This window comes from Hippocampus zosterae, chromosome 12 (genome assembly GCF_025434085.1).
Source record: "Hippocampus zosterae strain Florida chromosome 12, ASM2543408v3, whole genome shotgun sequence".
Lineage (NCBI taxonomy): Eukaryota > Metazoa > Chordata > Actinopteri > Syngnathiformes > Syngnathidae > Hippocampus > Hippocampus zosterae.
In genome coordinates, this window is record NC_067462.1 from 1,912,024 (window position 1) to 1,937,396 (window position 25,373).

Consider the following 25,373-nt stretch of genomic DNA (forward strand, 5'->3'; position numbering starts at 1 on the left):
GTATAAAGGGGCGTGTGCTACCTCAAAGCGTGTTGTTCAGCGAAGTAAAGGAATGATGCTATTCAGAGTATTATTGTGTCGTGGTGGTCACAGAACACAAAGGAAAGCATTTTAATGAAAATTGGGATAAACGCAGTAATTCTTCATAGAATAAGGCCCCCAATTCACGCTAAATGTCTGCCTTCAACTAAAATGGCAGACTTCAATTCTCTCTCTGTGATACTTTCTCATGTGTCCTGTTATGATAAACATGTCCAGCTAATTCCATTTTGATTGGTCCAACTGGTGACTGGGGCTATCGTGGTCAAACGTTGTTTGGGGTTCATACAGCCTGCGAGACGAGGGCTGATACATTTATTGTAAAATAGACCAATACAAATTGTAATTCCGTAACTTGTCTTTCAGTTTTTTTGCTCAGCAGTCCAGGAGGCCACTCAGCCAGCCACGCTCCATTTTTTTCACTCGCCTCAGTTCTCTGGCCTGCGTTCGGGTCATCGCCGGTGCAGCGGCCTCGGCCGCCTCGCCTGCTTCCATCGACGCCCACTTGGCCCCAACGACGGCAGTTTTCTCGTCCTCCTCGTCGTCGAAGGAGTCTTCTTCCTCTTTCTCACTCTCCATTTCCTCCTCTATGTGTTTGGTTTTACTAAAGGCCATGAAAACAAAGGAAAGGGCTTCAGCATGACTCTGCCATTTTTTCACCAACAATGTGACCCATTGGAGAAAAATTGCAGAAGTTGTTTTGTCTGCTTGTGCAAAATATGAGAAACAACAAATGAAAACAACCTTGAGTAGCTCCCCCCCATTAAAAAAAAAAAGTCTGTTTTACAAAGTTTGGGATTGTTTTAATAAGTTTAAATGGGGAGGGGAGTTGTTTAAATGATTTTTACCTCAACAGAATGAAAAATTTACTAGGAATAAGCAAAAGTAGTATCGATAATGACTACCATTTAACAATTATTGCTAGAAATCAGCTAGTAGCTAGCGCTACTCGTGGTGCTGGTGCTAACAAGTTACTCAAGAGGGCCAACATAAAACATTCACAAACTAGTGCTAACATTAAATTATTGTTGCTAGTTAACACAAACAACTACTGGTTGCTAGCTAGGAGCAACACCAAGTTAGTAGATGGGGCCAACGTAAAACGTTCACAAACTAGTGCTAACATTAAATTATTGTTGCTAGTTAACACAAACAACTACTGGTTGCTAGCTAGGAGCAACACCAAGTTAGTAGATGGGGCCAACGTAAAACGTTCACAAACTAGTGCTAACATTAAATTGTTGTTGCTAGTTAACACAAACAACTACTGGTTGCGAGCTAGGAGCAACACCAAGTTAGTAGATGGGGCCAACATAAAACAAACTGGTGCTAATATTAAATTACGGTTGCTAGAAAACTAGCTAAACAACTACTAGTGGCTAGCTAGCAGCAACAATAACAAGTTATACTCGCTAGTCCTATCACCAAACATTGATGATCTAGTGGTATTATTATTTTTTCCTTTTGATAAAACATGCGACAATTTGTCGCTGGAGAAACTTGTGTGTCCAAGTACCAATTTAGATTGGGAGTGAGTGAACTGACCTGGAGTCAGCAACTGAGATGAGGAGTGACTGTACAAACATGGAGCAGAGAAAAGTGGCGGCAGGAAGGACGTGGGCGGGGGTCTGCAGAAGCTGGAAGCAAAGAGATTTAAATAACATAAGTAATAAGTAAGTAAAAAGTAATAACATTGTTACGGTATATACAATATACAAATTCTTCTTCCAAACACCGACCTCCTTAATGGCGGCAGAGCCCTGCGGGAGCTGCGCTCTGGCCGAGGTGTCGGGATGATCTGGTTGGTCGAGATCGATTCCTCCATGCCGCCGTGTGGCCAGCAACAAGTGGAATGGCGTCATGGCAACAGTGTCGTCAATGACAAGCTAGTCAGAGATAGGAAGCGTGCGATCAATACATCGATTCGAGAGGGTGAAAAGACAAAGAGAAATGCTCGTGCGTCATTATGAGCCGGTGCATGTTTAATCATCAACGCTGGAAGGGACTGACGGCATTTTAATTTGTTTCAATTCACTCTCATCCAGGTATCATTTGAGTAAAACACAGTTGTCAAATTCAAGGCTCGGGGGCCAGATGTGGCCCGCCACGTCATTTTAAGTGGCCCGCCAAAGCAATTTTGTTTCTTGCTAAAATACCAAAAATGCAGATTTTCAAAAGCCCGCCGAAAATGACTATTTTGGTCATTAAGATTTACTATAACATCCGAAGACGAAGAAGGTAACCAGACGAAGAAGGTAACGCCCAAATTTTGCTTCAGGTCGAATGTTATTTTTATTTGTTTATTTTAATGAATTTTTTCATTTTATTTCCATGTAAAGGTACATATTTTGTCAGGTTTGAACAGGCAGCACGTCACAATGACCCGCCCATGAACCTTTCTGTTCCAACCAAACGGAAAGAGTTCCTGCATTGCTGTACTGCCATAAAAAGCAGGACATCGATGTTGACAATGATGTTGTTAAGGTCATAAAAGGCCATACATGGTACCTGTTTATTAGAAGCCATCAGTTGCTTCTCCTCCGCCTGAGTGATAAACGTCATAAGGTCCTGCAAAGGAAGAGTCACCTCCGGTGAGTTACAACCTCACGCAAAAGAGAAACAAACGGCGTTTCCCTCCCCCACCATGTGCTGGCTAAGGAAGTACAGCTGAGATCGGTTGAGCCACTGGCAGCTCTCGTCGCAGCTTTCCTGCATGGCGTCCCTCGGGGAGAAGACAGCCCGGGTCACCGTCCCCGGACACACGGCCTTTTGGCAAAACAGCGGCCGCGGCTCGCAGGGCTTAAACACAAACACTGAGCAGAAGGAGGAAAACCGTTTACATTTATCGGATTGGGAACGATGCTCCTATCTTAGCCTGCGGTTATAATGCCGATCGAACGGACCCATTGTAAAGTTTCAACATTTCGGATTTTTTTTTTGTTTTAAAAAGTAAAAACACTTCTTTTCAAATCCAAATTGATGATTAAATAATTGGTCATTTGTCATAAATTGTCATGTTTGGAAATGGACAACACGATGGGTTTTCCCATGACTTTTTCCAGGGAATATCGCTGCTTTACTGTGAACCGTGGGACCGTGAAGCCGAGTGAGAAAAGTCGTCAACTTGACTTTTTCATGCTTAAACAGGCAACGGGCCGGAGCAGGAGGGTGAATAAATCTCAATCACACTTAAAAACTTACAGTCGCTACATCCATCTAGAGTGCAAAAGGCCGCCATGTTTTCAGACAGCGGGTCAGACAACAGCAAGCTGACGTCCATGGAGGTGCTCCACTCCACTGCCAAAAACAGGACAAGAGAGACAGACCAAGCGTACGCCATGAGCTACAAATAGGATGTATGCCGGATGCGTTTTGACGTAAAAACTGCTTTACGCGAGCAAGTGAGGAGATTCCAACAGCAGAGCAGGTTCTTCACCGTCGTTCCCAGCAAGTATTTGGAGCAGCTTAGTCGTCCAAAACAAAGATTCCTGATAGAGAGAAAAAAAAAAGTTCCTTTAGGTTTTTTTTTTTTTATTTGCGTGTGACTAAAAATTCCTGAGCGAGCTGCTCGCATATTTTACAGGATTAGCTACCACGCAAGCCAGCCTTGAACAGCCACAAAGATCAACGATTGGATGCCACATATTCAAATAAAATAACTCAAGCTCGGGCAGCCCGGTAGTCCAGTGGTTAGCATGTGGGCTTCACAGTGCAGAGGTACCGGGTTCGATTCCAGCTCCGGCCTCCCTGTGTGGAGTTTGCATGTTCTCCCCGGGCCTGCGTGGGTTTTCTCCGGGTGCTCCAGTTTCCTCCCACGTTCCAAAAACATGCATGGCAGGCTGATTGGACGCTCTAAATTGTCCCTAGGTGTGAGTGTGAGCGCGGATGTTTGTTCGTTTCTGTGTGCCCTGCGATTGGCTGGCAACCGATTCAGGGTGTCCCCCGCCTACTGCCCGGAGACGGCTGGGATAGGCTCCAGCACCCCCCGCGACCTTAGTGAGGATCAAGCGGCTAGGAAGATGAATGAATGAATGAATGAATAACTCAAGCTCCGCTCAAAAGCGGGCCACTTTGATCGTGGTGAAGAAGCTCCAGAATCTTCTCGGCCTCATCTCTGTTGCCGAAGGGTGTTTGGTGAATTTTTTTAAATTGACGGCTAATGTGAGGATATAGGATGGTCATCAGCTGGATTTTTTTTTTTTTCCCGCGGATGTCTTTGGAGATGGGTGAGCAAGGTGAGGTGCTGCTGTGCGAACCCATGACCTGTTGATTTTGGTGAGGAGCCTCTGTTGTCCACGCCAAAACACGTGATTGCCGAATGACCGACTTCAAGCTCTCACAGACATCGCGTGGGCGGCTGTCTTTCTCTCTCTCTACACACACCCACACACACACCCACACAATTGGTAGGTGTGTACCCCACATCCTGGATCAGGAGCACGCTGAGCCCAGCATTATTTAATATTTGAGGGTTTCACAACGAGTCAGGAGATAGTCGTGCTCCGAGGTCAAGCAATTCAGCCGGCTCAACACATCCATAGGCAGGCGGTGATTATACAAGACGGCGCTGCTGGCAGCTGTCACAACAGCTCAAAGCATTCCCCCACCCCCACCCCCTCCTCACAAATCCCTTACTTCAAGAAATAAATCCTTGGTGGCTCCCAAATTACAGTAACTTTCGTGTATACAGTATATATATGAAAAAATAAAAGAGAGAGAGAGAAAGAGAAACTTTTTCAAAAGTTTTGGTTTCATTATGCCCGTATTGATTTGATTGCTGATTAGATGATGTGTCATCCAAACGGGAAAGAAAATAAAAACTTGTGATAAACACTCCTCATATCTCATTACTGCATTACTAAGCAACTCAAATCAAGATATGTTGTCCCAAAGGTCACTGCTCAATCTTTTCAGGTGTCATTTGGACAGACATGAGGCCGTCAGAATTTGACAGCTTTGGTTTTGCAGTTTTCTCAAGCGTTCCCTTTCTCAGGCCTCGCCAAGTGATGCAATGCTGCAAAATTGTAACCTGGCAAGACGAGAAGATTGGTACGATTTATACGCTATCCGGGGCAAGATTTCCCAAAAAGGATCTGCTCTTGTCGAACATAGAACTAAAAGATCTTTTACGGATGAAAACATTTGTGGCGGGCGTTTGTGCAAAGCCAAGCAAAGTCTATCCGTGGGGCTGCTCTGGAACTCCGCATCAACAAATGTTCAGCTTCAGGCGTGGGGAAAATTTTGTCGGCTGAATCGGTACAACAGGAACCTTTTTACGACCGAGCGCAGTGATGTCCCAAAAGCTCCTTTGGTTGCCGTGACACCGCCGCCGGCAAAGCAACAATCCAGGGCACAATTCCCACAACGAATCACTGGTAAGTGATGAAAGCGCAGGTCGCTGAAATTCATTCAGATAGCGATTCCTCGATGAACTACCAACATAACCACTAAAATGATGCATCTATTATTATTAGTATTTTTATTTTATTTTTTTTTTTAAATCTGACCTGATATCACCCGGTGGCTGAGAGAACGTGGTGAGGAGCTCCCAAGTGGCCGGGCTCCACAAAGTCACCACCTCCTGGAAGCCGATGGCGAGGAGAGAGCCGTCGGCTGAGAAGCAGCAGCACTGAGGCGCCAGGCTGTGGTAAGAGCCCACGAAGTCGCACTCCCACGACGGACCCTCGTCTACGCCAGTCGGTGCCATCGCGAGAAGAAAGCAAGAGAGACAACATCACAATGGATGGATTACACGAGTAGGAAGCAATTTGCTGTGAAGGATAATGAAAAAAAAACAAAATTGGAGACAAAACACTTTTGTCGTTTAGTCGCATTTTGCCCACCCTCTTGTTACGTTCCTGGTCAAATTGACTAATTCGTAAGATTGAAAAATAAAAACATGTCTGACATCAACAATTTTTTGTGTGAATGAAACAATTCACGGGTCAAATTGAACCAGGTACGATTTTGCCGTTGCTAACACCCAATAATTGAAAAAGAGGCTTTGCAATTATTTAGAATATTTTTACCCCCCACTGGTATGTTGCGGGTCAAATTGACCCATTTTAATAGTCGCAACAAATGGGGTGGAAGATAAGGTGGGATGAAATACAAATAAATAGAACAAAGGAAATTGGGGGTTTTTTTGCAAAGATTTTTTTTGTCGTGTGTCAACAGTGCAGTCACAACGCTGTTGTCCCCCCCCCCACCCCACTCCTCCCAACAAAACATGAGTGTGCTTTAAAAAATAAAAATTAAGTCCAGCTAACGTGCAGCGGGGCGACCATCTCACCTTCCGTCTGGGTGGGGGACACTGTCTGCTGCCAGGCTTTGAAGTGTCCATCTTTACTGGCAGACACCAGCGTGGCGGTGCGGTGGTCCACGGCGGCGGGAGCGAAGCACATGGCCGTAATCCCAGCCTCGTGGGGGGCTGAGATGGTTGTGTCCAGCACAAAACTGCAGATGAGAAGGCAAATTAAGGAACATTTGGACGTCCCTTTTTAAACTCCTTGTGTCACTGTCGGGTCAAGTTGACCCAGGCTCCCAAAGGAAACACAGTTAAAAGTGTTTTTCAATTCCAACCTGCTTATTCTGTTTGTCTTAAACAATAACTTAAATCAACCTGTACAATGATAACGGTTCATTGGCACGTGAACTTGCCCTAGAGCAGGTATGTCCAAAGTCCGGCCCGGGGGCCAAATCCGGCCCGCGGTCGAATTTCATCCGGCCCTCGGCCCCTGTCATAAAATCAGTGCCTGGCCCGCAGGTTGGGCGCAATGGAACACGTGTTGCATTGACTGAGGTCTCGTAGACTGGTGAGTGATGTTTCATAGAGTACTGCTTCCCTCTAGTGGCTAAATGAGTAATAGCATTCACTAAATGAGTAATAGCATTTAGACACTAGGGGGCATCACTCACGAGTTAACAAGACATCACTCCGTGTTTATATATCAATCAATTTGCACTCAGGAGACTTCTGTTTAAGAAAAAGTCAAGTGAAAAAGCAATTGCATGTGATATACCTGCTTCAAATGAACCAAAAGAAATTCTTAAGATTGTTGAAATTAAAATAAAAATGGAAATGTGAAACAGACTGGCTTACTAAAATTTGTTGAACAATATTGTTGTTCAATGTAAAGAATGTCAGCCAAGGTCGGCCCCCCGACATTTTACCACATAAAATCTGGCCCCCTTGGCAAAAAGTTTGGACACCCCTGCCCTAGAGTTTTCACTTACTTGCAAAAGATGTATTCAACCGTGATGTTATTGAAGTTGAAAGTGGAGATGAACTTTTTAGTTTGACAAATCTGTACAGGCAAAAAGCAAAATGTCCTCCCCTAGCTAAGATCAGGGAGCGATAACGCACTCATGAACCCCGCCCACCCTCCCTTTTCTGCATCATTCAACATACTTCTGGGTCATATCGACCCAGGCATATTATTGCCGTTCTTGAAAAACCGATGTTAACAGTAGGGTCCATTTGACCCACAAGGCAACAGAGGCCAAACCCAAGCGTGATTGGCTTACCTTTGCGTTTGTTGGTCGAATATCCAGAGTTTCAAACAAAGCTCCAACTCGGCCGCCTTCGGTTTCCTCTCTTCGACCGTCGCCAGCCGCTCTCCGGAGGCGTCGAAAGCCGCCTTCACCACTTCGACCTGCTGCAATCCCAGCTCGTGGATGTACTCTTGCTGCACAATATCCAACTAACGGGGAAGGAAAGGCATCCGACATCACAACGGCAGCCAAATTGCGACGGCAGCCATCGAGCAAATGTCGAAAGCGCTTACGTTGAAAAGCAGCTTATCTCTTTGAAGGGAGTAAAACTGCAAGTGGCCTGGCTTCCCATTCAGGACAAGAGCTTTGCTGCGAGGGTCCACCATCAAGTCTGTGGCGACGCTTTCTCCTGCGCACGGAAGCGCGAACCACGCGCAATGTCAAAGTCGGTCCATTGGCCCCGCGCACGATTCCAGCAAGCTGTTCTTGGCTGGAGTTTGTTACTCACCTTTGACGAGGCCCTGAATGACGGCAGACACTTTGACGCAGCTCTTGATAATTGTGATTTCTAGAAAAGGGGAAAGTCACACAGTTAATGGCGGCTTACAGTCTTTTCCACTCATTATACAACGGGATGAAAGGTATCACTAATTCACCATAGTGCAAAATTGCTTTCCTTTGGGTGTTTGCTAATTCAAAAATGTGTTTTCACAATAAAAGTCAAAAAAAAAAAAATCAACACATTTTCTGAACTCTTTTTCCCAGACTTTTAAACGGGCCAATTTGACCCGCAAACACAGTGAGAGCACTTTTGAGTCAGGCTGAAAAGACCAAAACACAAAAATATATCTTACTGTTATCTGCGTGTGAGGTGCAGAACAGCGCGCCATCGGGCGAGACGGTGACGTGTGTGATCGTGGCTCCGAGTCGCGGAAGAAAGTCCCGCTGGCTCTCCTGACCGTATTTCCACTGGACGAGCACAGACTCTACACCACCACTCAATAGGTTGGTACCTGGTCATGAACATGTGAATAAATTAAATTGTGGCGGGTTTGCACAATTTTTCAAACGTTTTCTAACTCAATGTATGACAAAAATGCAATTTTAAATATGGAAAAAATACATAATCATTTTTTTTAATGAACCTAGGTACATTATAGTATCATGCATCAATGCATGGATAAAAAGATCCTGCCTGCCAAAAAACACAAACAAATACTGTCTTTTTTTTTCCAGTGCAAAAGGCCTCGCAGACGGCCGAAACGGCGACACAGCAGAAGAACATTCATTCATTCATTCATTCATTCATCTTCCGTACCGCTTGATCCTCACGAGGGTCGCGGCGGGTGCTGGAGCCCATCCCAGCCATCTCCGGGCAGTAGGCGGGGGACACCCTGAATCGGTTGCCAGCCAATCGCAGGGCACACAGAAACGAACAACCATTCGCAGTCACACTCACACCTAGGGACAATTTAGAGCGTCCAATCAGCCTGCCACGCATGTTTTTGGAATGTGGGAGGAAACCGGAGCACCCGGAGAAAACCCACGCAGGCCCGGGGAGAACATGCAAACTCCACACAGGGAGGCCGGAGCTGGAATCGAACCCGGTACCTCTGCACTGTGAAGCCCACGTGCTAACCACTGGACTACCGGGCCGCCAGCAGAAGAACAATAAACACTCATTTTATCACAAGAATCAACTTGCTCCAAATTTGAATATTATTCCCCAACCATATTTGTCCCGCATGTCATTTCAAGCCTGCCCCCCAAAAAATTAGGCCCACGCACATTGTACGGAGCGGCATTTTTACTTGTGAAAATGAATCAAAGGGGCCACTTCCGAGTGGGCCGCCAGCTGAGTAAAACCAGTAAACCAGTCGTGCGGCATACCTTCCGGAGTGAAGCACAGCGAGCTGACAGCGTTGTGGTGCCAATGTAGTGTCAAATATGTGTACTCCTTCTTCTGGTTGAAGTTTCTCCTGGAGGATCAACGCAATAAGAAAAATCAGAAATAAAAGAATAATTACGCTATCTGTACGCCAACGTCAACCTTCCATCTCTACCATTGTAAGCGACTCACCACAAGCGAATCTTTCCATCCTCGTGTCCGGTGGAAATGACGTCGTCCTTCGGGTGACAGGCGACGCACGTGAATGTGTTTTTGTGTCCGTTTCTGCTGTCTTGCTTCAGGTAAAAGCTTTTGGACAATTCAGCAAAGACAGTCAGACAGTGGACACCCCAAAGAGGTGCTCATCATGACACAGTCGGGAAAAGGAACTCACCTGAATGTCTTCTGCTTCCTGAAGAAAAAGACCACCAAACACAAACCCTTGACTGAAGCGATGTACTCCCCCTGTGACAACGAAATGTTTTGGTCGATGGATCATACGGAGGATATATACGGGTATTTAAAAAAAATTAGAATTTTAAAAAAGTGTACACATACATGTTTAAATGTACTAAATAGTTGTTTGCATGTGTGCTATCTATCAGATTTTGTGCCGATACTGAAGGAAAAAGAAAAAAAGCCCCAAAGCAAAATACGGCCATCTTTATGCTTCAATCTTTCTTCACCAATTTTGATGATCACAATGCTGGCTGCGAGTCGGAGATCACGTGCTATTTGGCACATTCGCGATCGCGTTTCTGGTGGTATTCAATTGTGCCAAAATTCACCGCTCAAAAGTTAGTGCAAAACTTTGGTGTGTCCAAAGTTGTTTTGGTTTTAGTTTTGTTTTTGGCATTTACTTGGTTTAGTAAGTCTAATCAAATGGTTCATTTCCAATTAACATGTTGTCGTTCAAGAAACAGCGCACACACCCCTCTGCCAAAGGCGATGGATTCCGGACAAGCTTTGACGTCTGGGAGCACGGCCGAAAGTTCGAGGCCCTCCGCTAGCTGGTCCCCACTCGGCAGATGTAGCGCCACTAGCTGGAACAGCTCTACAAAGAAAAAACACATACACGTACATACATACTACTTGCGACCTCAGTTTTGAGTTGTCTCTGGCACACCCTAGTGGTTCTTATTGGTAATTAGAAAAGAAACAACGGAAATGTCCTGACTGTACGCTTAAATGAACGCTACTCGGATTTGACAGCTCCATACAGTATCTGAAAAGTAGGTGTGTGTGTGTGTGTGTGTTTGTGCGCGTGTGATAAGTCATGGTGCCGCTGGGTCATAAACGTCACAAGAACTGGAGAGTGACAAGTGCTGGCACGCTTGTGATAAATACATGATTTATTTATTTTTAATAGGATGTGCAGGTCACATGTGCACCTGAAGAATCGCCTACCCGTTCTTTTGTCAGGGACGACAATGAAGACGACTCCTTCGTGGTGTCCAGAGGCATAGATGGCATGAATTGGCTGTCCAACAAAGTAAGACTAGAAGAGAACAAAAATTAGTCAAAGAGTCAAGAGTGTCAGTACGTTAGCTTCAATGCTGGTCATGGGTCGATCAGACATTTTTTATCCACAGTACACCCAATTTTTTGTCAATCTGTAAAACTGCTGATGGGGCTTAATTGTTTCCAAAGCTTTCCGGTAAGCACTACTGATGTTGTTCCCCAAAATGGCTGCTTCAACCAACCACGATTGATTGCTCTTCAATTATGGCCACTGACTGCTCTTCAATGGCGGCCAATGTGTCCATGGCACTTTTCTGTGCATCCTGTTGTAGACATGGCAGCCCAATTTCACGTGTATGGCTGAAACTTGTTTCGGGGGCTATTATTTTCCTCAAGGCCCAAAGAGATGACTTCTGGTTCCATTTTGGTCATGGGTTTTTCAGTTTGTCCAAATGTGTGCATCAAATAAATGGACAAAACAAACTAACAAAAAAAATAATAAAACTTGTTTCGGGGGCTATTATTTTCCTCAAGGCCCAAAGAGATGACTTCTGGTTCCATTTTGGTCATGGGTTTTTCAGTTTGTCCAAATGTGTGCATCAAATAAATGGACAAAACAAACTAACAAAAAAAATAATAAATCACCTTCATGAGGATACCATCTGCAAAGTCCCAAAGCTTGACAGTGCCATCTATAGAGCAAGAATAGACCTGCAACAACAGCACAGTTACAAAACTGTAACAAATAATAAACAATATGGTGTACAAACACCTCAAGTCTCCTGCTATGTTGTGGAAAAGTTCATCCTTTTTAAAGTAGCTTTTCTGCTTTGGTGTCATCCACATATCCAACGGTTCTTTTCACATATTCGTAGATTTAAAAAGTTTCAACACAGAGGTAATTCATTAAGGAGACACCTGAGAACTATTTCAATATGTCACGGATGAATATACCTGCAGGTGGTTGGAGGGCTTCAGCAGCACACCCGTGACCAGGTCGGTGTGTCCCTGCAGCTCAAGAACACACTCCTCTGTGGCCGTGCTGTACACTTTAATACACTCTCCGGAGGCACACAGGAGGAACCTGCACTCACACAAAACACAGTATTTCGCGGATGACCAGTCATGATGCAATTGAATGATTGAGGGGAATACAGTGTCACTTGCATGAGACTAAGCAGCAGTGTACAAGTGGAGTAAATGTCGTGATTCTTAGGATATTTTGATAAAATCGTGGATGGAGGCTGGTGCACTGCATGAGACAGAAACATTGTTGAAACGAACCGATTACACCATAACAACAAATATGTTGTCATGCCACTGATTCTTTTTGATCCGTGGGTTATTTTGACGAAAGTATACCTCCGAAATGGTCCCAAGAGGCGTGGCATCAGTTTTCAATTGTTAAAAATGAATATAAATATTCTAACCATCTTTATTATTATTAAGAATCGGTGACCGCACAAAAGAACATATATTGTGACCCTTAGCCGAGCGCTATAAAGGGATTTGTAATGCTAATTCCGAGCCCCGGCGGTATTGTAAACTTGACAACCGTGATGCCTGCTTGCACACGCCCGCGATTCAACGTGTAGCATGTTACTTACTTGGAATCGCGTGTGATAACAGGCGCTCGAAAGTTGATTTTACTCCCACCGCGGTGAACCACGCGGATATTTGTGTGTTCCACCATGTTTTCGCTGTGGGTTCAACTTTGACCCCCTGACCGGCTTACTTGCTAAAAGACGTGAAAACGCTCAACAGCGTCACCAACAGCAGTGGAGGTCTTTGCCTAAATACGTTCATTCCTCGAATGAATGAAAAAAACTAGCTACGGCTGGCTCGTGCTATCAAAACAATGTTCCCAGTTTTGCTCAGGTAGTGAGCCTGCAAATAAATGTATATATATTTAAAGGTAGAGCAGGTCGATATTGGGAAAACATGCAAAATGTGATGTACGTGTCGCAAATTGTAGTATCGATATTATTGCGATTTAACATTTGCCGAGAGAAATGAATGAATTTTGAAATCTAATAAAATAATTTATTTTTCCGTGTGGAAACATATTCATGTATTCTGGTCTTTGGTGATCATAATGCATTCCGCCTCTCATTTGTCCTGAAAAACCAGTCAAATTAATCATAATTTTAATTGGTCCCGTGGAAAACACCGAACATTTTCATGAATTTATAAAACTCGTATGGACACCCGGACAGAATATAAAAAAGTGCACATGTCCGTGTAAAAAGAGGACGTTAGGTCGTTCTAATATACAAGGAACACATGTTTTTGTTTTTTCGCTGCGGGTTCAATATATCACTTCCGTCAAATTGCGGAAGTAACTAATCGGTGCCTCTCCGTCGTCATGGTGCTGACAGTTGGTTTCTGCGGGCTCACCCGGCGACTCTCTGTGATAGCCCGGCGTCGAGTCTACTCGAGTGGACATGACGACTGACACGCGGGCACTGACAAGGGGCGACTGTTCGAGAAAGTGGGGAAGAACAATGAAGTTAGCGACGCTGCTCTTTTATGGCATCGCTCTGGGGCTCGTCGCTGTCGGGCTGAGAGAGGTGCTCACTGGCTTTGAGGAGGACAGATGCAGTATGACCTACATGTTCCAATACCCCGAATATCGGGTAGGTAACAGTGCTTTTTCGGACCACTAAACACAACCGTCAACGTTAACGTCACCAAATGTAAGGCAACTATGACGTGAATGTGAAAGCACCGTGGTGGACAATTAATGGGGCCGCCATTCCACGACTTGTCTAATTATTAAGCATTGATTGAACTGGACAGGGAACGGAGATTCCTTTCGCGACCCGAATCTTACGGAAGTCGAAGTTCATTTTAATACTTAATATATTTAATTAGTCAGGGGTTGGTTTTGTTAAGCGTCTCTCGATTGGATTCGACGTAAACAAAAGCACCCGATTTTTTGAGCAATACAACACCCGAATATAAGAATACATTTGTATTTGTGCAAATGGAGTACAAATATAAAATGGCCGTTGCAGAAAAACGCCTTTGGCGTTGATGTTCTAATGTTACTCTGTTGTCCGACCCTCGCTTGAGAATGACGGATGTTCGCCAACCTGCATTTCTTGCCAAGCAAGTCAGGCGGAAATTTTCTGCATCTTCGCAGCAAGTGGCTCTTCTACCTCTGTCTTTTCTGTCAGGTCGTGTGACCAATATGACAAGTAAAATGCCACTGGGTAATAAATGGCTAAACAACCAAGGTGATGGCGGGAGTTGTGATCCAAAACCACCCGCCCTGAGCGATAATCACCGAAGAAGAGTGTATTAAAAATAACACCTTGATCATGTATTCCTTAAAAATACCAATCCCACGTGCTTTAAACCCATTGAAACACTTACTGAAGCGTTACAGCGATCAATTTTTAACCCAAAAGACTAACTGAAATGTTTATAACTATTTTACTTGTTATTGCCTCGTGACAACATCCAGACTCTGAATCTTTAGGCGACAAATGCCGCCCGGCTAGTGCGGAAGGTAGACGAGGCGGAGGGTAGCAACACTTCTGAGACGGCTGTTTTTCACACTTAAAATTCAAGATCAATAGTATTGATTTGTGGAAAAACAAGATTCAATTGATGTTGGAAATCAGGGTTTTATCCCAGAAGAATCTGTTTTGTCGTGGGACTGTTGATGAATAAACTGCAACTTAATTGGTAGAAACAAAATGAGTTTGAATTTGACTGTGGCAATTGTGACACAATCCGAATCCCCGTGTGTTGGTGTGTTTAGCGTGTGCCGCTGCCTCACCGGGTGGCCAGACGATACCCGGCGTACGGGCTCTATCTGTACGGGGAGGGTGCGTACGCTCAAGAGACCCGCGAGCTTCAGCTCTTCGGGGCCCCTGTGATCTTTCTGCATGGAAATTCAGGAAGCTACAAGCAAGGTAAACACAATCGGTGAACAGGCATAACTTTTTTTTTTACTGCCCAGTGTTAATCAGGCTATATAAATGACTATTTTGAGCATCTTAACCGAAAATGATCAAGACACATCTAATAATCGGGCCTCTGATCGCGAGTGAGGGAAAATGCTCAAGTCTCGCCCGATTGTCGGTATGTGTGTCTCCTTTACGTTTTGTTCGTTTTGTTTCTCTCCGTTCAAGTGCGTTCGCTGGGTTCGGTGGCCTTGAGGAAGGCGGAGTCTGCGCCAGGCGGTCTCCATTTCAACGTGTTCACCGTGGACTTCAACGAAGAACTGGTGGCCCTGTACGGCGGCAGTTTACGGCGGCAGACGCTCTTCCTACACGAGAGCATCAAGGCCATCCTGAAACTTTACAAGGTTGGGCCTCAAATGCTAAACACTTGTCACTTGGTCCATGTTACAGGACCCACCACACCCCTGACATACATTACATGTTGATATTTTGACAAATTATCCCAAAGATGCAAAATTATTGCGACTGTTAGCGCGGTGTTTATTTTATGTTAGTATTCGGCTTAAAACTTGAAAATACACTGGAACCACAAATTACTTTCTGCGCCCTACGATTGGCTGGCAACCAGTTGAGGGTGTACCCCGCCTACTGCCCGAAGACAGCTGGGATAGGCCTGCGACCCTTGTGAGGATCAGCGAAATATAAAATGGAGGGATTAATGGACGTTACCCCTTGCCAACATGGACGCCACTTTTTTTTTCTAGCACCTAAAGACACCGGCCCAGAGCGTGGTTCTTGTGGGCCACTCCATGGGCGGATTGGTAGCCCGGGCGCTGTTCACGTTGCCCAACTTCAATGCCAGTCTGGTCCATCTTATCATCACCCAGGCGACCCCTCACTTGGCCCCGGTGCTGGTCTTGGACCATTACCTGCGGGGTGAGAGCAACTCGATGCTATATGTACAGTTATGTCATTCAGTCAAACGTTGTGTCCTGACCTGTTCTGTTTTTGCTGCTAGATTTCTATTTGTCGCTGAGGAAAAAGTGGGTGCGGCGGGCAGATGAACTGCGGAACGTCACGGTCCTGTCAATTGGCGGTGGGCACCGCGATTACCAAGTGCGCTCTGGTCTCATCTCCATACCTTGTTCTCCAGGAGACGCAACTAAATTGTCATTGGTGGTGAGTCGAATCTTGACATAACTATTATTATTGCTAACTAAAGTACAGCTAAAAGTGATTCAATAAACAAAACCAAAACAACAACAGAAAAATCGGGACAATTAGGTCCACATGTTTTGAAAGGTTTTTGTCTGAAGACACCAAGTCAAGTCAAGAGTATTTCTCGAGCACTTTCGAACAGCCATCGCTGCATACAAAGTGCTGTACATGGAGCGATTTAACATACACAATAAACAGTAAGACGAATCGGTAATAAAGGCGGTAGAAAGCACCAAGCAGTAAAATCAAGAACAAATCTAAGTCATGCTGAGTCGAACGCCAAAGAATACAAGTGAGTTTTGAGGAGGGCTTTAAAGATGGGCAGCGAGGAGGCTCCACCACTCCAACAATGAATTTAATTCACCTTCTACTATGTTGCAGCTCAAAATTAAGTTCAAAGTTTAACATCCAGAGAAAGATTGACAGCATAAACCTTCTGCGGGCCTTGCTTTTCATTCTTTTTATTATTATTATTTGAAAATTTACCTTTGAATTTGGCATTAAAAAAATCTCGACAGGAATTTGCTTGATCCAAACCCAACAGAGCACATGTTTCACGTATTGAAGAAAAAAATCAATGTAGTTCTTAAGATAAGATAAGATATCCTTTATTCGTCCCACACCGGGGAAAAACCTGTGGAAAAACAACTCAACACTGTTCGAAGTTTGTCTGATCCAAATCCAGTGGAGCATGTTTTTCAATTTAATTTCTGTAATGCTCCAGTGTCAAATAATATAATTTGGTGAAATGTTTTTTTTATACTTAGCGCCACCTCTTAACTGAGGTGATTTTTAGCAAAAGTAAAATCTCAATGGACCTGTTTTCTGCCACTTTGCCTATCATTTGTTATCATGTGTTTGTTTTTTCTTTCCAAGGCCACTGCGGTCCCGAGGACCTGGGTTTCCACTGACCACCTATCCATAGTGTGGTAAAAAAAAAAAAAACAACAACACCACACATTAGTTGTGTCGTTAATTGTTTTTATGAAGCTGTCAAGGACACTGTTCTTACTTTCCCTCCAGGTGCAAAGAGCTGGTTCTCACTACCGTCAGGGCTTTCTTTGACCTCATCGATCCTGAAACAAGACAAGTCCGTCATGGCCAGTTAAATAAAAAAATCAAATAAAATCCACGTGACAGTTACTCATTTCTTTTCTGTTTTTTTTAAGTTCACAGACAACCAAGCTAAGAGGAGTGCTGTGCTCCACCACCACTTTGTTAGACACTCCGCCCGAATGCTAGGAGACACTCAAGAAGCCTCTTTTCCCATCCAAGGTAGTTTTCTTTTCACCCGATGGACACAAATGTAGTCTTTTCCAGGGATTTTCATTCTTTATGAATAATTACAGATGCGCCAGAGGCTTGGAGTGAAGTGAACTCTCTGCGTCTGGCATATAGGACACCAAAGGTACGGCACACTTGGATCCGCTGCATTGAAGACGTTGCCGCTCTTATATGGATAACTGGAAATACTGCTCTGTGCTTCCAGGAAGTCGAGGTCAAATACTTCACGTTCGCCCTTTCAAGTCGCAGGAAGGCCGACAGTCATTTCTACTGTCGGAGCAACAACCTAGTGAGTTTTACAGAAGCACTGTTTCCACCCTCATATCAGAATCATCTAAATTGGCCAAGTATGCCGAACACACGAGGGATTTGTCTCCGGTAGTACAAGCTACACTAGTATTGCGATAACAACTCATTGCGCAGTCATAGCACCCAATGACAGCTGTGCAACAGCGTGCAGAGTCATCGAGCAGAGATCAAGTGATGCAATACGATACAGTGACAATTGTGCAGTGATTGTGTAGATAATTGTTGCACCATTTTTTTAAAAGTGATCATTAGCAGTAATTGTCGGACAACTTCAGGTGTGCAATTATACAGAAAGTCCTTGAGGAGCTTCAAAGTGCCGGGTGCCGTCTATTTTTGATCACTGACAATTGTGCAAGTACTGTATATGCAGAGCTGCAGCTACGAAGATGCTATGACCACAATTGCTTGCTTTTGTGAAGTATTGCGCAGACTTTGATGTGGAAGGCTGGCTTTAAAATTTAAAACCTTTTTTTTTTTTAAGTATGAGCACTGTGGCCCCTCATCTAAAATTTTAGGGCCGCAAGTAGAAAGTTGGGCATCACACACTGCAAGTCAATTTGCAATGTAAATAAGAACTCACTCTATTTTTGAAAAATGAGTGTAGAGCAGAGGTTTATCAGCAACAACGACAAAAAATATATATTCAAAAAGGTCGCACAGATAAGATAAGGTAAGATAAGATATCCTTTATTCGTCCCACACTGGGGAAATTTACAGCCTCCAGCAGCAAGAATGTATGTAGAAAGAAGAAAGAGAAAAAAAAACAACAAACATCTTTCAATTAAATCCAATATGAACACAAAATGGATACATCGCAGTACTATTTACAATTTTCCTTCACATCATTTAATTATTATTATTATTATGATTGTTATTTTTTATTCATCAGCCTGACAGCAGTCAGTAGGAACGAGCGTCGGTATCTCTCCTCTCCAGATGCAATGGATGTCAATTCCACTTAGATTTCCGCTATTTGCGGGCCGCTCTTATCCCCTGTAATTACTAATAAATGAAAATATCATCTGGAATTGTGGGAGTCTTACTCTTAATTCATTGCTGCTCACCAGGACATGACCAGCTGGGTATACGGCTGCGTGCGCCAGAATGGCTCTTCGTGGTAAGCGTGCAAGCTCACTGCACCAGCTGTAACATTCCACCGTGTAATGGAGACACTGTCCTGTAGCACAGTAGAAATGTTTCTTTCCACAGTGTGCACACAGTGGACTTGTCCAACGGGACTGAGCTCCTTCCGCTATACAAGGTCATGAACCGACATTGCCGGCCTAAAACTGTGCTCTTGGCGACGGCTTTATATGGTTTGTCTGTCACCGTCTTCAGGTGTTGATGCTGAGTCTCAGTGACCTGTCTTCATTCACTCATGTGGTGGTGTCGGCCCCCAACGTCAGTGGAAAACAGGTGAGTAACTCGCACAGATTTACTCTTACCTCGATAGCGGGGGGTGCCCGACCTTTTGTTTTGATCGAAGATGGGCGGCCCGGTAGTCCAGTGGTTAGCACATGGGCTTCACAGTGCAGAGGTACCGGGTTCGATTCCGGCCTCCCTGTGTGGAGTTTGCATGTTCTCCCCGGGTCTGCGTGGGTTTTCTCCGGGTGCTCCGGTTTCCTCCCACATTCCAAAAAAAAAACATGCGTGGCAGGCTGATTGAACACTCTAAATTGTCCGGCACCCCCCACGACCCTAGTGAGGATCAAGGGGTTCGGAAGATGAATGAATGAATGAATGAATATCCCGCAGTCGACCTTTTAACTCTTTGGCTAACCAAATGTTTTCATTCGAAACAAAAGAATCGGCCTCGCTGTTCCAATGCTTCTGGGTGGCAATGTGTCTGTTTTACATAGCGCCACGCCCACTGCGTGGCTCAAATCGATTGAACGGCATTGCGCTTTGTGGATTGCAGTTCACGCTGGAGTGCGAGTGGCAGAGACAACAATCTCTGGCTCTGTCACTACCTGTCCCTCACGTTCTGTCCTTAGGTGAGTTGCATTTACGATTCTGATCTGCATTCAAGATGAGTCATGCTACCATTTTATTTATATTTTTTTATCTTGAAGGTTTGACAGTCAGCGAAGTTACAGTGAACTCCAGTGGACTTTTCCACACCATCGAGCTGCAACACTTTCATGAGGTACGCGTTGTGGTGCCCTGGCGTTGTCACAGCGGTGTTGACGTCTTTTACGTTTGTTAGGTCTATCAGGCTTTCAGAATTCACATTGCCAGTGAGTGTAAAGCACGGAAAGGTAAGAAGTCGTGTTACTTTTTTTTTTTAAAACAAATGTTTGGGGAGGAGGAAAACAAAAACCCGACAGCCTTTTGTTGTAATTTTTTTTTTTTTGTCAGTGGGTCGATCGCCCAGCGTCTTTAGAATGAAGGTACCGTGGTTCTTTGAAGATGTTTTCACAACAGCCAGGTTAGTGATAGCTTGTGTCTGCCGTCAACTCGTCATTCATATTCACATTTTCACCTGCTACGTGTGTTTTTCCACTAGTGTACCATCAGCGGTGGAAATTTCAGGGATGCTCCACACTAATCGTCCCGACAACGTGTCAAGTGTCGTCCTTCAGCTCCACACTTCCCCCAACTGCCAATATAAGGTTGCGTAATGCCAATTTCTCAGCTATCTAACGACAGACGCGTTCAGTTAAGTGTCAGAAATGGAACAACAACAACAACAACAAGAAAATCTCATTGCATTTTTCCTCCCAGGTCTCGGTTCGGTTGTCATTACCCAAGATATTGGGACAGGTAATTTTTTTGTCATTTGTTTCTTTATGTTGTGGGTCTTATTTGGTTGTTGTTGTTTTAAACCAGGGCGGCCCGGTGGTCCAGTGGTTAGCGCGTTGACCTCACAGTGCAGAGGTCGTGGGTTCGATTCCGGCTCCGGCCTCCCTGTGTGGAGTTCTCATGTTCTCCCCGGGCCTGCGTGGGTTTTCTCCGGGTGCTCCGGTTTCCTCCCACATTCCAAAAACATGCATGGCAGGCTGATTGAACACTCCAAATTGTCCCTAGGTGTGAGTGTGAGTGCGAATGGTTGTTCGTCTCTGTGTGCCCTGCGATTGGCTGACAACCAGTTCAGGGTGTCCCCGCCTACTGCCCGAAGACAGCTGGGATAGGCTCCAGCACCCCCGCGACCCTAGTGAGGATAAAAGCGGTTCAGAAAATGAATGAATGAATGTTTTAAACCATTCTTGCTTCGTTTACTTGCTATTATGTCAAACTGACTAATGAGTTGTTTGCTGGCGCAGATCCTGCGCTTCTTTCTCCCCATGGTGCCGGTGTACACGACTGTAACTCTCCTGCTGGCCTGCGGTGGGCAGCTGTCCAACATCTACAAGACACAAAGAGCTGCGTCCATGAGCCTCGTGCTCTCCAAAGGCCTCCAACCTCACAAAGTCAACGTGTCTGTTTATATCCTTCACGTCCTATTCAGGTCGGCGCGGTGACGCTAGGGGCACGTTTGTCGGTCAACCTCGGTGAAAGTCTTCTCTAATCATCAGTTGCAGTTGGTTAAAAAGCACCTGGTCACTGCTTTGCCTCCCCATGATGGATGTCGCTCCTCCCATCTTCCCCGACGTGGCGCTTGACGATGACGCGACGCCGTGTGCGGAATGGCCCTACCTCGTGCATCCGCTCCTCTACGTCATCGGCGCCGCCGTGGCGTTCTGGGGTAGCGCGCTGCTCCGACTCGGCGTGCGGCTTGTTTCACTGATATTAGCTGTGCTGCACAGGTACTAGCGATACGGTCGCCGCCTCGATTTCACAGATTGAGGGGGTTGTTTGGAGCGTAACTCCTGCGATGGAGAGAGGGCGGGTGGGAGTCGGGGGTTCCTCAAATCCAAAATGTATTCAATATGCAGCAGGAAGATTTTTGGTGTATCAAAGAAACACAACAGATTGTTCCTGCTGTAGGTCGTCCATCTCAAGGGACTGCGGCACTCTGCGCCTGCGCACCCAGCTCCTCATCTCGATATTTCTGACGATCTTGGGCTGGAACACCTGTGGAGCAGTGCCAATCATGGCTGCCTTTGCGTTCCACCTGTACAGGGTAAGTGCGCCTACCTCTGTTTGCACTTGGGAGCATCCACATTGTGATGCTTTTTAATTTTTATTTTTTGTATTCCGTTTAAATTATAAAGAATAATGTGCCAAATTGACCCGATTACATCATTTCTGTTCCTGTAAGACAGGGGTGTCCAAACTTTTTGCCAAGGGGGCCAGATTTTATGTGCTAAAATGTCGGGGTCGCCGACCTTGGCTGACATTCTTTACATTGAACAACAATATTGTTCAACAAATTTTAGTAAGCCAGTCTGTTTCACATTTCCATTTTTATTTTAATTTCAACAATCGTAAGAATTTCTTTTGGTTCATTTGAAACGGGTATATCACATGCAACTGCTTATTCACTTGACTTTTTCTTAAACAGAAGTCTCCTCAGTGCAAATTGATTGATTTGAAACATAAAATGTATCACCATGACTTTTCAATAGTCACAAAACCTTTGACTCAAACAACAGGGAAATGAACAAGCAATACACATATCCACAACTGCAAGGATCATTTGAAATATGACATATCAGTCAATATAAACACAGAGTGATGTCTTGTTAACTCGTGAGTGATGCCCTCTAGTGTCTAAATGCTATTACTCATTTAGTGAATGCTATTACTCATTTAGCCACTAGAGGGAAGCGGTACTCTATGAAACATCACTTACCAGTCTACGAGACCTCAGTCAATGCAACACGTGTTCCATTGCGCCCAACCTGCGGGCCAGACGGCACTGATTTTATGACAGGGGCCGAGGGCCGGATGAAATTCGACCGCGGGCCGGATTTGGCCCCCAGGCCGGACTCTGGACATGCCTGCTGTAAGACAAATGTTACAGGAGGGTTAACTGACCGCAGCACCTTTACGATTATGTATCCAGGTACTGAGACTACAGATGGCCGAAAGGTCCTTGCGTCACATTCTCAATCTGGTAAGACAAACTCGGCACATAACTGCAATGTGACATATTTCAGAGCGCATTTATAAACTTTCCCGCAACTCTTTGCAGGCACCTCAGAAGCACAAAAAATATTCCATAACAGAGGCCAGAGAATGTAACAATGCTCCGCTGCTGTCAGAATGTGCGCTATGGGAGGTCAAAGATGACCTGCAGCTCCACCTGTGTCTGTCGGCCCTCCTTACCATACCCGTGATGCTCAGCGCACCCTCGCTCGTCCACTGGAGCCGCAATCTGGGGTATGACCTTACACTACTATGGCGTGACGGCGAGGTGGCCATATTGGGAGAGTCATTTTAGGGTTTAAAATGTTAAGTTGAGTCCCCCGCCGCCTAAAAAAATACAACATTGATTTTCAAAAAGAAAATCAGTTGACACTGATGCTATTCACGAACCAATTTATGGCATTTTGCGACGGGGGCTACTATTTCTTAAGATGACCACCTCCGGGCACGGCATTGTGGCCGTTTTATTCTCGGCCGTCAAGAGGTCATCACCATTTTTGCTCACTCATCAAAGCATTAATTAAAAAAATGTCATCTGAATGACTGCGCATAAATCGCATCACTTTTATCTCAAGCCACCTTTGTACCAATAATTATGCCCGAGTTGGAGCATTTTGTTCTTTTCGTCCAGTGGACGTCAGCAAAGGCCAAGTTATTGGACGTCTCTGTCTTCAAAGCGATTGATTCCCCTTTTGCTCTCTGTCGTTTCGCAGCTACTCCACCCAGCTCGATCCTGACCCCTATTGGCCATACTTTGTCCCTCTGTGCGTCGTGTACTTGAGGCTGATTAACTGCAACACTCAGAAGCTCACCAACAGGTAAGTTTGGTCACACCCGCAAACCCACCCGGGGAAACGCAGCCGCTCCATCCTCAACAAGACCTTGACTGCTATTTTTTTTTTCTCCCGCCCCCAAGCAAACTGCTCCACCCGACGTCATTCCTCCCGTTACCCGTGTCTGTCGCCATGGTGATCTTCTGCCCGATGCACCTGTACAGAGTGACGTACTTCCTCTTGGGAGCCCTCGTCCCCCTGGCGCTATGTTGTGTCCTCTGATGGTACCTGGTTCTGTTTTTTTTCTTCCCCTCTTTCTTTCTAATAAGCCTCGCCACTCGAAGATCTTTGTTGTTTGCCTTGAGGCAGAGCCGTAGACATACATTACACGGTGAACCGCCTTCTCGATATACAGCGGTGCCTTGACTAACGAGTGAAGAGAATGAGACTTATTTTAATAATGTTGCAAGAAGTGCAATGGGTTGTGCCGGGTTTTTTTTTCTTATTAGAAAAAGGTGGAAGGGATCCGTGGGGGACTGGACCGGATGAAAACTATCCCCGGTCATTTCAGTGTGGAAAAAGGATTTGGGGACCAAGCGTTTTTGAGTTACGCACATTCTCACAGAGCAAATGAAACTCACAAGTCAAGGCACCACTGCGTCGGCATGCAAAGCTCCACTCGCGATGCTGCCAATAAGGACCACTCTGGTGAACCAAGTTTGCCTTCCGCTGTATATCTATCGCTCTGCCCACCCGCACGCCTTCAATAAGCGAGGTATGCTGCTGATAAGTAAGCTTATTGACAGGGTTGTACCCATTTGAATGTTGTTTTTGTGTCTTTTTTAATAGTTTTTTTTTCGCGATACTGTTTCACTGTGTCATCAGTCCTACACTGCCTTTACCGACGGACTGTTGAAGTTTAGCCTCATCTGTTGCCGCTCGTCACGCATTCCTTAACTTAGGAGAACCCAAAAGCGGACACCTACGAGCCGATGCGGTCCAGTAGGCCACGTTATGCAGAACACAACATTAATAGTTGCAGCAAAATGAAACGCACGACATATGACATTTTTATGTAACAGGTAATTGGATCATTGGAGTGGCTGCCCGTGCAGCAAGTGTGAAATTACACCACAGTCTTTCGGAAGCAAGGAGAGCCACCTATGGATTTGTATACAAGCAAGAGAAAGCTCTTTTCCCCGTTGGAATTGCGGAGAGCATATTTACATATTGAAATTGCATATTCATAAGTTGAATAACAATCAGTTGACCTCTGTCCGTGTGGACGCCAGATGCCTTCAGACCCGGAATGGAGCGTTTGTCAGAGCTTCGAGCGTTGCGCTCACTTTCGCAGCCTACTTCACACGACAGCGCCTCAGTGGCTCCTCCAGATGAGACGCGTCGCTGCCACCAAGCGATAACGACTATTATCGTTACAGTAATACACCACATTATTTTATTTGCGAGCTTCTCTTTAACGCGATATGTTGAATCAGGTAAATGATTCCTGTTTTTTTTTTTCTTCAATTGACATTTGACTGTTATTAGTACTACACTCATTTCATTTTTTGCGCTCTGATCTCCCCCCCCCCCCCCCCCCCCAAGAAAACACACAAGTGCTTTTGACATAGAACGTCAAATTACAAGAAACCATCTCCATTCATCCTCCGCTTTGGGTCCCGAGAGCCTTCGCACCTATTTACAGGCAAATTGTCATATTTCTCAGGAGCATCAATCACGTTTCTTGATCCCCCCCCCCCCCCCCAAATCCTAATCACCAACCATTGCGAAACATTTTCATTGGAAAGATTTCTCACAATACATATTGATGAGTTTTGGTAAACCAAGCAGATTAAAAAGAAAAAAAAATCATACCGAAGATGTATATTTATGTTATGAGAGGAGTCGAATTGACCCCTTTTAAAGTGTAATCAACTATAAATCCCAATTTTAAAAGGGTGA

The 25,373-nt window shown here is 45.0% G+C and overlaps 2 protein-coding genes across 3 annotated transcripts; one reads left to right on the forward strand and one right to left on the reverse strand.

The window, feature by feature from the left end:
* Positions 1-68: 68 nt before the first annotated feature.
* On the reverse strand, positions 69-12,657 carry wdr75 (WD repeat domain 75). Its single transcript, XM_052082622.1, has 21 exons — positions 12,490-12,657; positions 11,837-11,966; positions 11,528-11,593; positions 10,829-10,919; positions 10,354-10,475; positions 9,816-9,886; positions 9,614-9,730; positions 9,424-9,512; positions 8,388-8,546; positions 8,042-8,101; positions 7,827-7,942; positions 7,567-7,742; positions 6,332-6,495; positions 5,547-5,727; positions 3,433-3,527; positions 3,241-3,336; positions 2,683-2,852; positions 2,548-2,607; positions 1,779-1,925; positions 1,585-1,676; positions 69-643 (listed from the first exon to the last, which is right to left on the reverse strand). The coding sequence occupies exons 1-21, from the start codon at positions 12,573-12,575 to the stop codon at positions 415-417; spliced, it is 2,517 nt and encodes an 838-aa protein (XP_051938582.1). The 5' UTR covers positions 12,576-12,657; the 3' UTR covers positions 69-414.
* Positions 12,658-13,208: 551 nt separating this feature from the next.
* Positions 13,209-25,165, forward strand: pgap1 (post-GPI attachment to proteins inositol deacylase 1). 2 transcript variants are annotated; one of them, XM_052082620.1, is made up of 26 exons: positions 13,209-13,518; positions 14,652-14,805; positions 15,025-15,200; positions 15,561-15,732; positions 15,815-15,975; positions 16,891-16,943; positions 17,038-17,104; positions 17,184-17,289; positions 17,364-17,422; positions 17,504-17,587; positions 18,675-18,724; positions 18,817-18,868; positions 18,946-19,023; positions 19,526-19,601; positions 19,680-19,753; positions 19,814-19,865; positions 19,966-20,035; positions 20,114-20,219; positions 20,332-20,370; positions 20,871-21,055; positions 21,123-21,353; positions 21,535-21,670; positions 22,556-22,606; positions 22,685-22,872; positions 23,352-23,456; positions 23,555-25,165. In XM_052082620.1, exons 1-26 carry the CDS (start codon positions 13,327-13,329, stop codon positions 23,691-23,693), a joined length of 2,856 nt encoding a protein of 951 aa, XP_051938580.1. In that variant the 5' UTR covers positions 13,209-13,326; the 3' UTR covers positions 23,694-25,165. The 2 variants fall into 2 exon arrangements, with proteins under 2 accessions (XP_051938580.1, XP_051938581.1); XM_052082621.1 differs by having other exon boundaries at positions 21,129-21,353.
* The last annotated feature ends 208 nt before the right edge of the window (positions 25,166-25,373 follow it).

What these genes read in the sequence shown, in the direction of transcription:
- wdr75 (XM_052082622.1), bottom strand. Translation starts at nt 12,575, where the DNA reads ATGGTGGAACACACAAATATCCGCGTGGTTCACCGCGGTGGGAGTAAA. An exon ending in CCATCGCCTTTGGCAGAGGG is followed by an intron (nt 9,887 to 10,353) that starts GTGTGTGCGCTG and finishes TCGTTGTCACAG; the next exon opens with GGGGAGTACATCGCTTCAGT. An exon ending in AGGAAGCAGAAGACATTCAG is followed by an intron (nt 9,731 to 9,815) that starts GTGAGTTCCTTT and finishes ATTGTCCAAAAG; the next exon opens with CTTTTACCTGAAGCAAGACA.
- pgap1 (XM_052082620.1), top strand. Translation starts at nt 13,327, where the DNA reads ATGACGACTGACACGCGGGCACTGACAAGGGGCGACTGTTCGAGAAAG. An exon ending in CCCCCAACTGCCAATATAAG is followed by an intron (nt 20,220 to 20,331) that starts GTTGCGTAATGC and finishes TTTTCCTCCCAG; the next exon opens with GTCTCGGTTCGGTTGTCATT. An exon ending in TACCCAAGATATTGGGACAG is followed by an intron (nt 20,371 to 20,870) that starts GTAATTTTTTTG and finishes TTGCTGGCGCAG; the next exon opens with ATCCTGCGCTTCTTTCTCCC.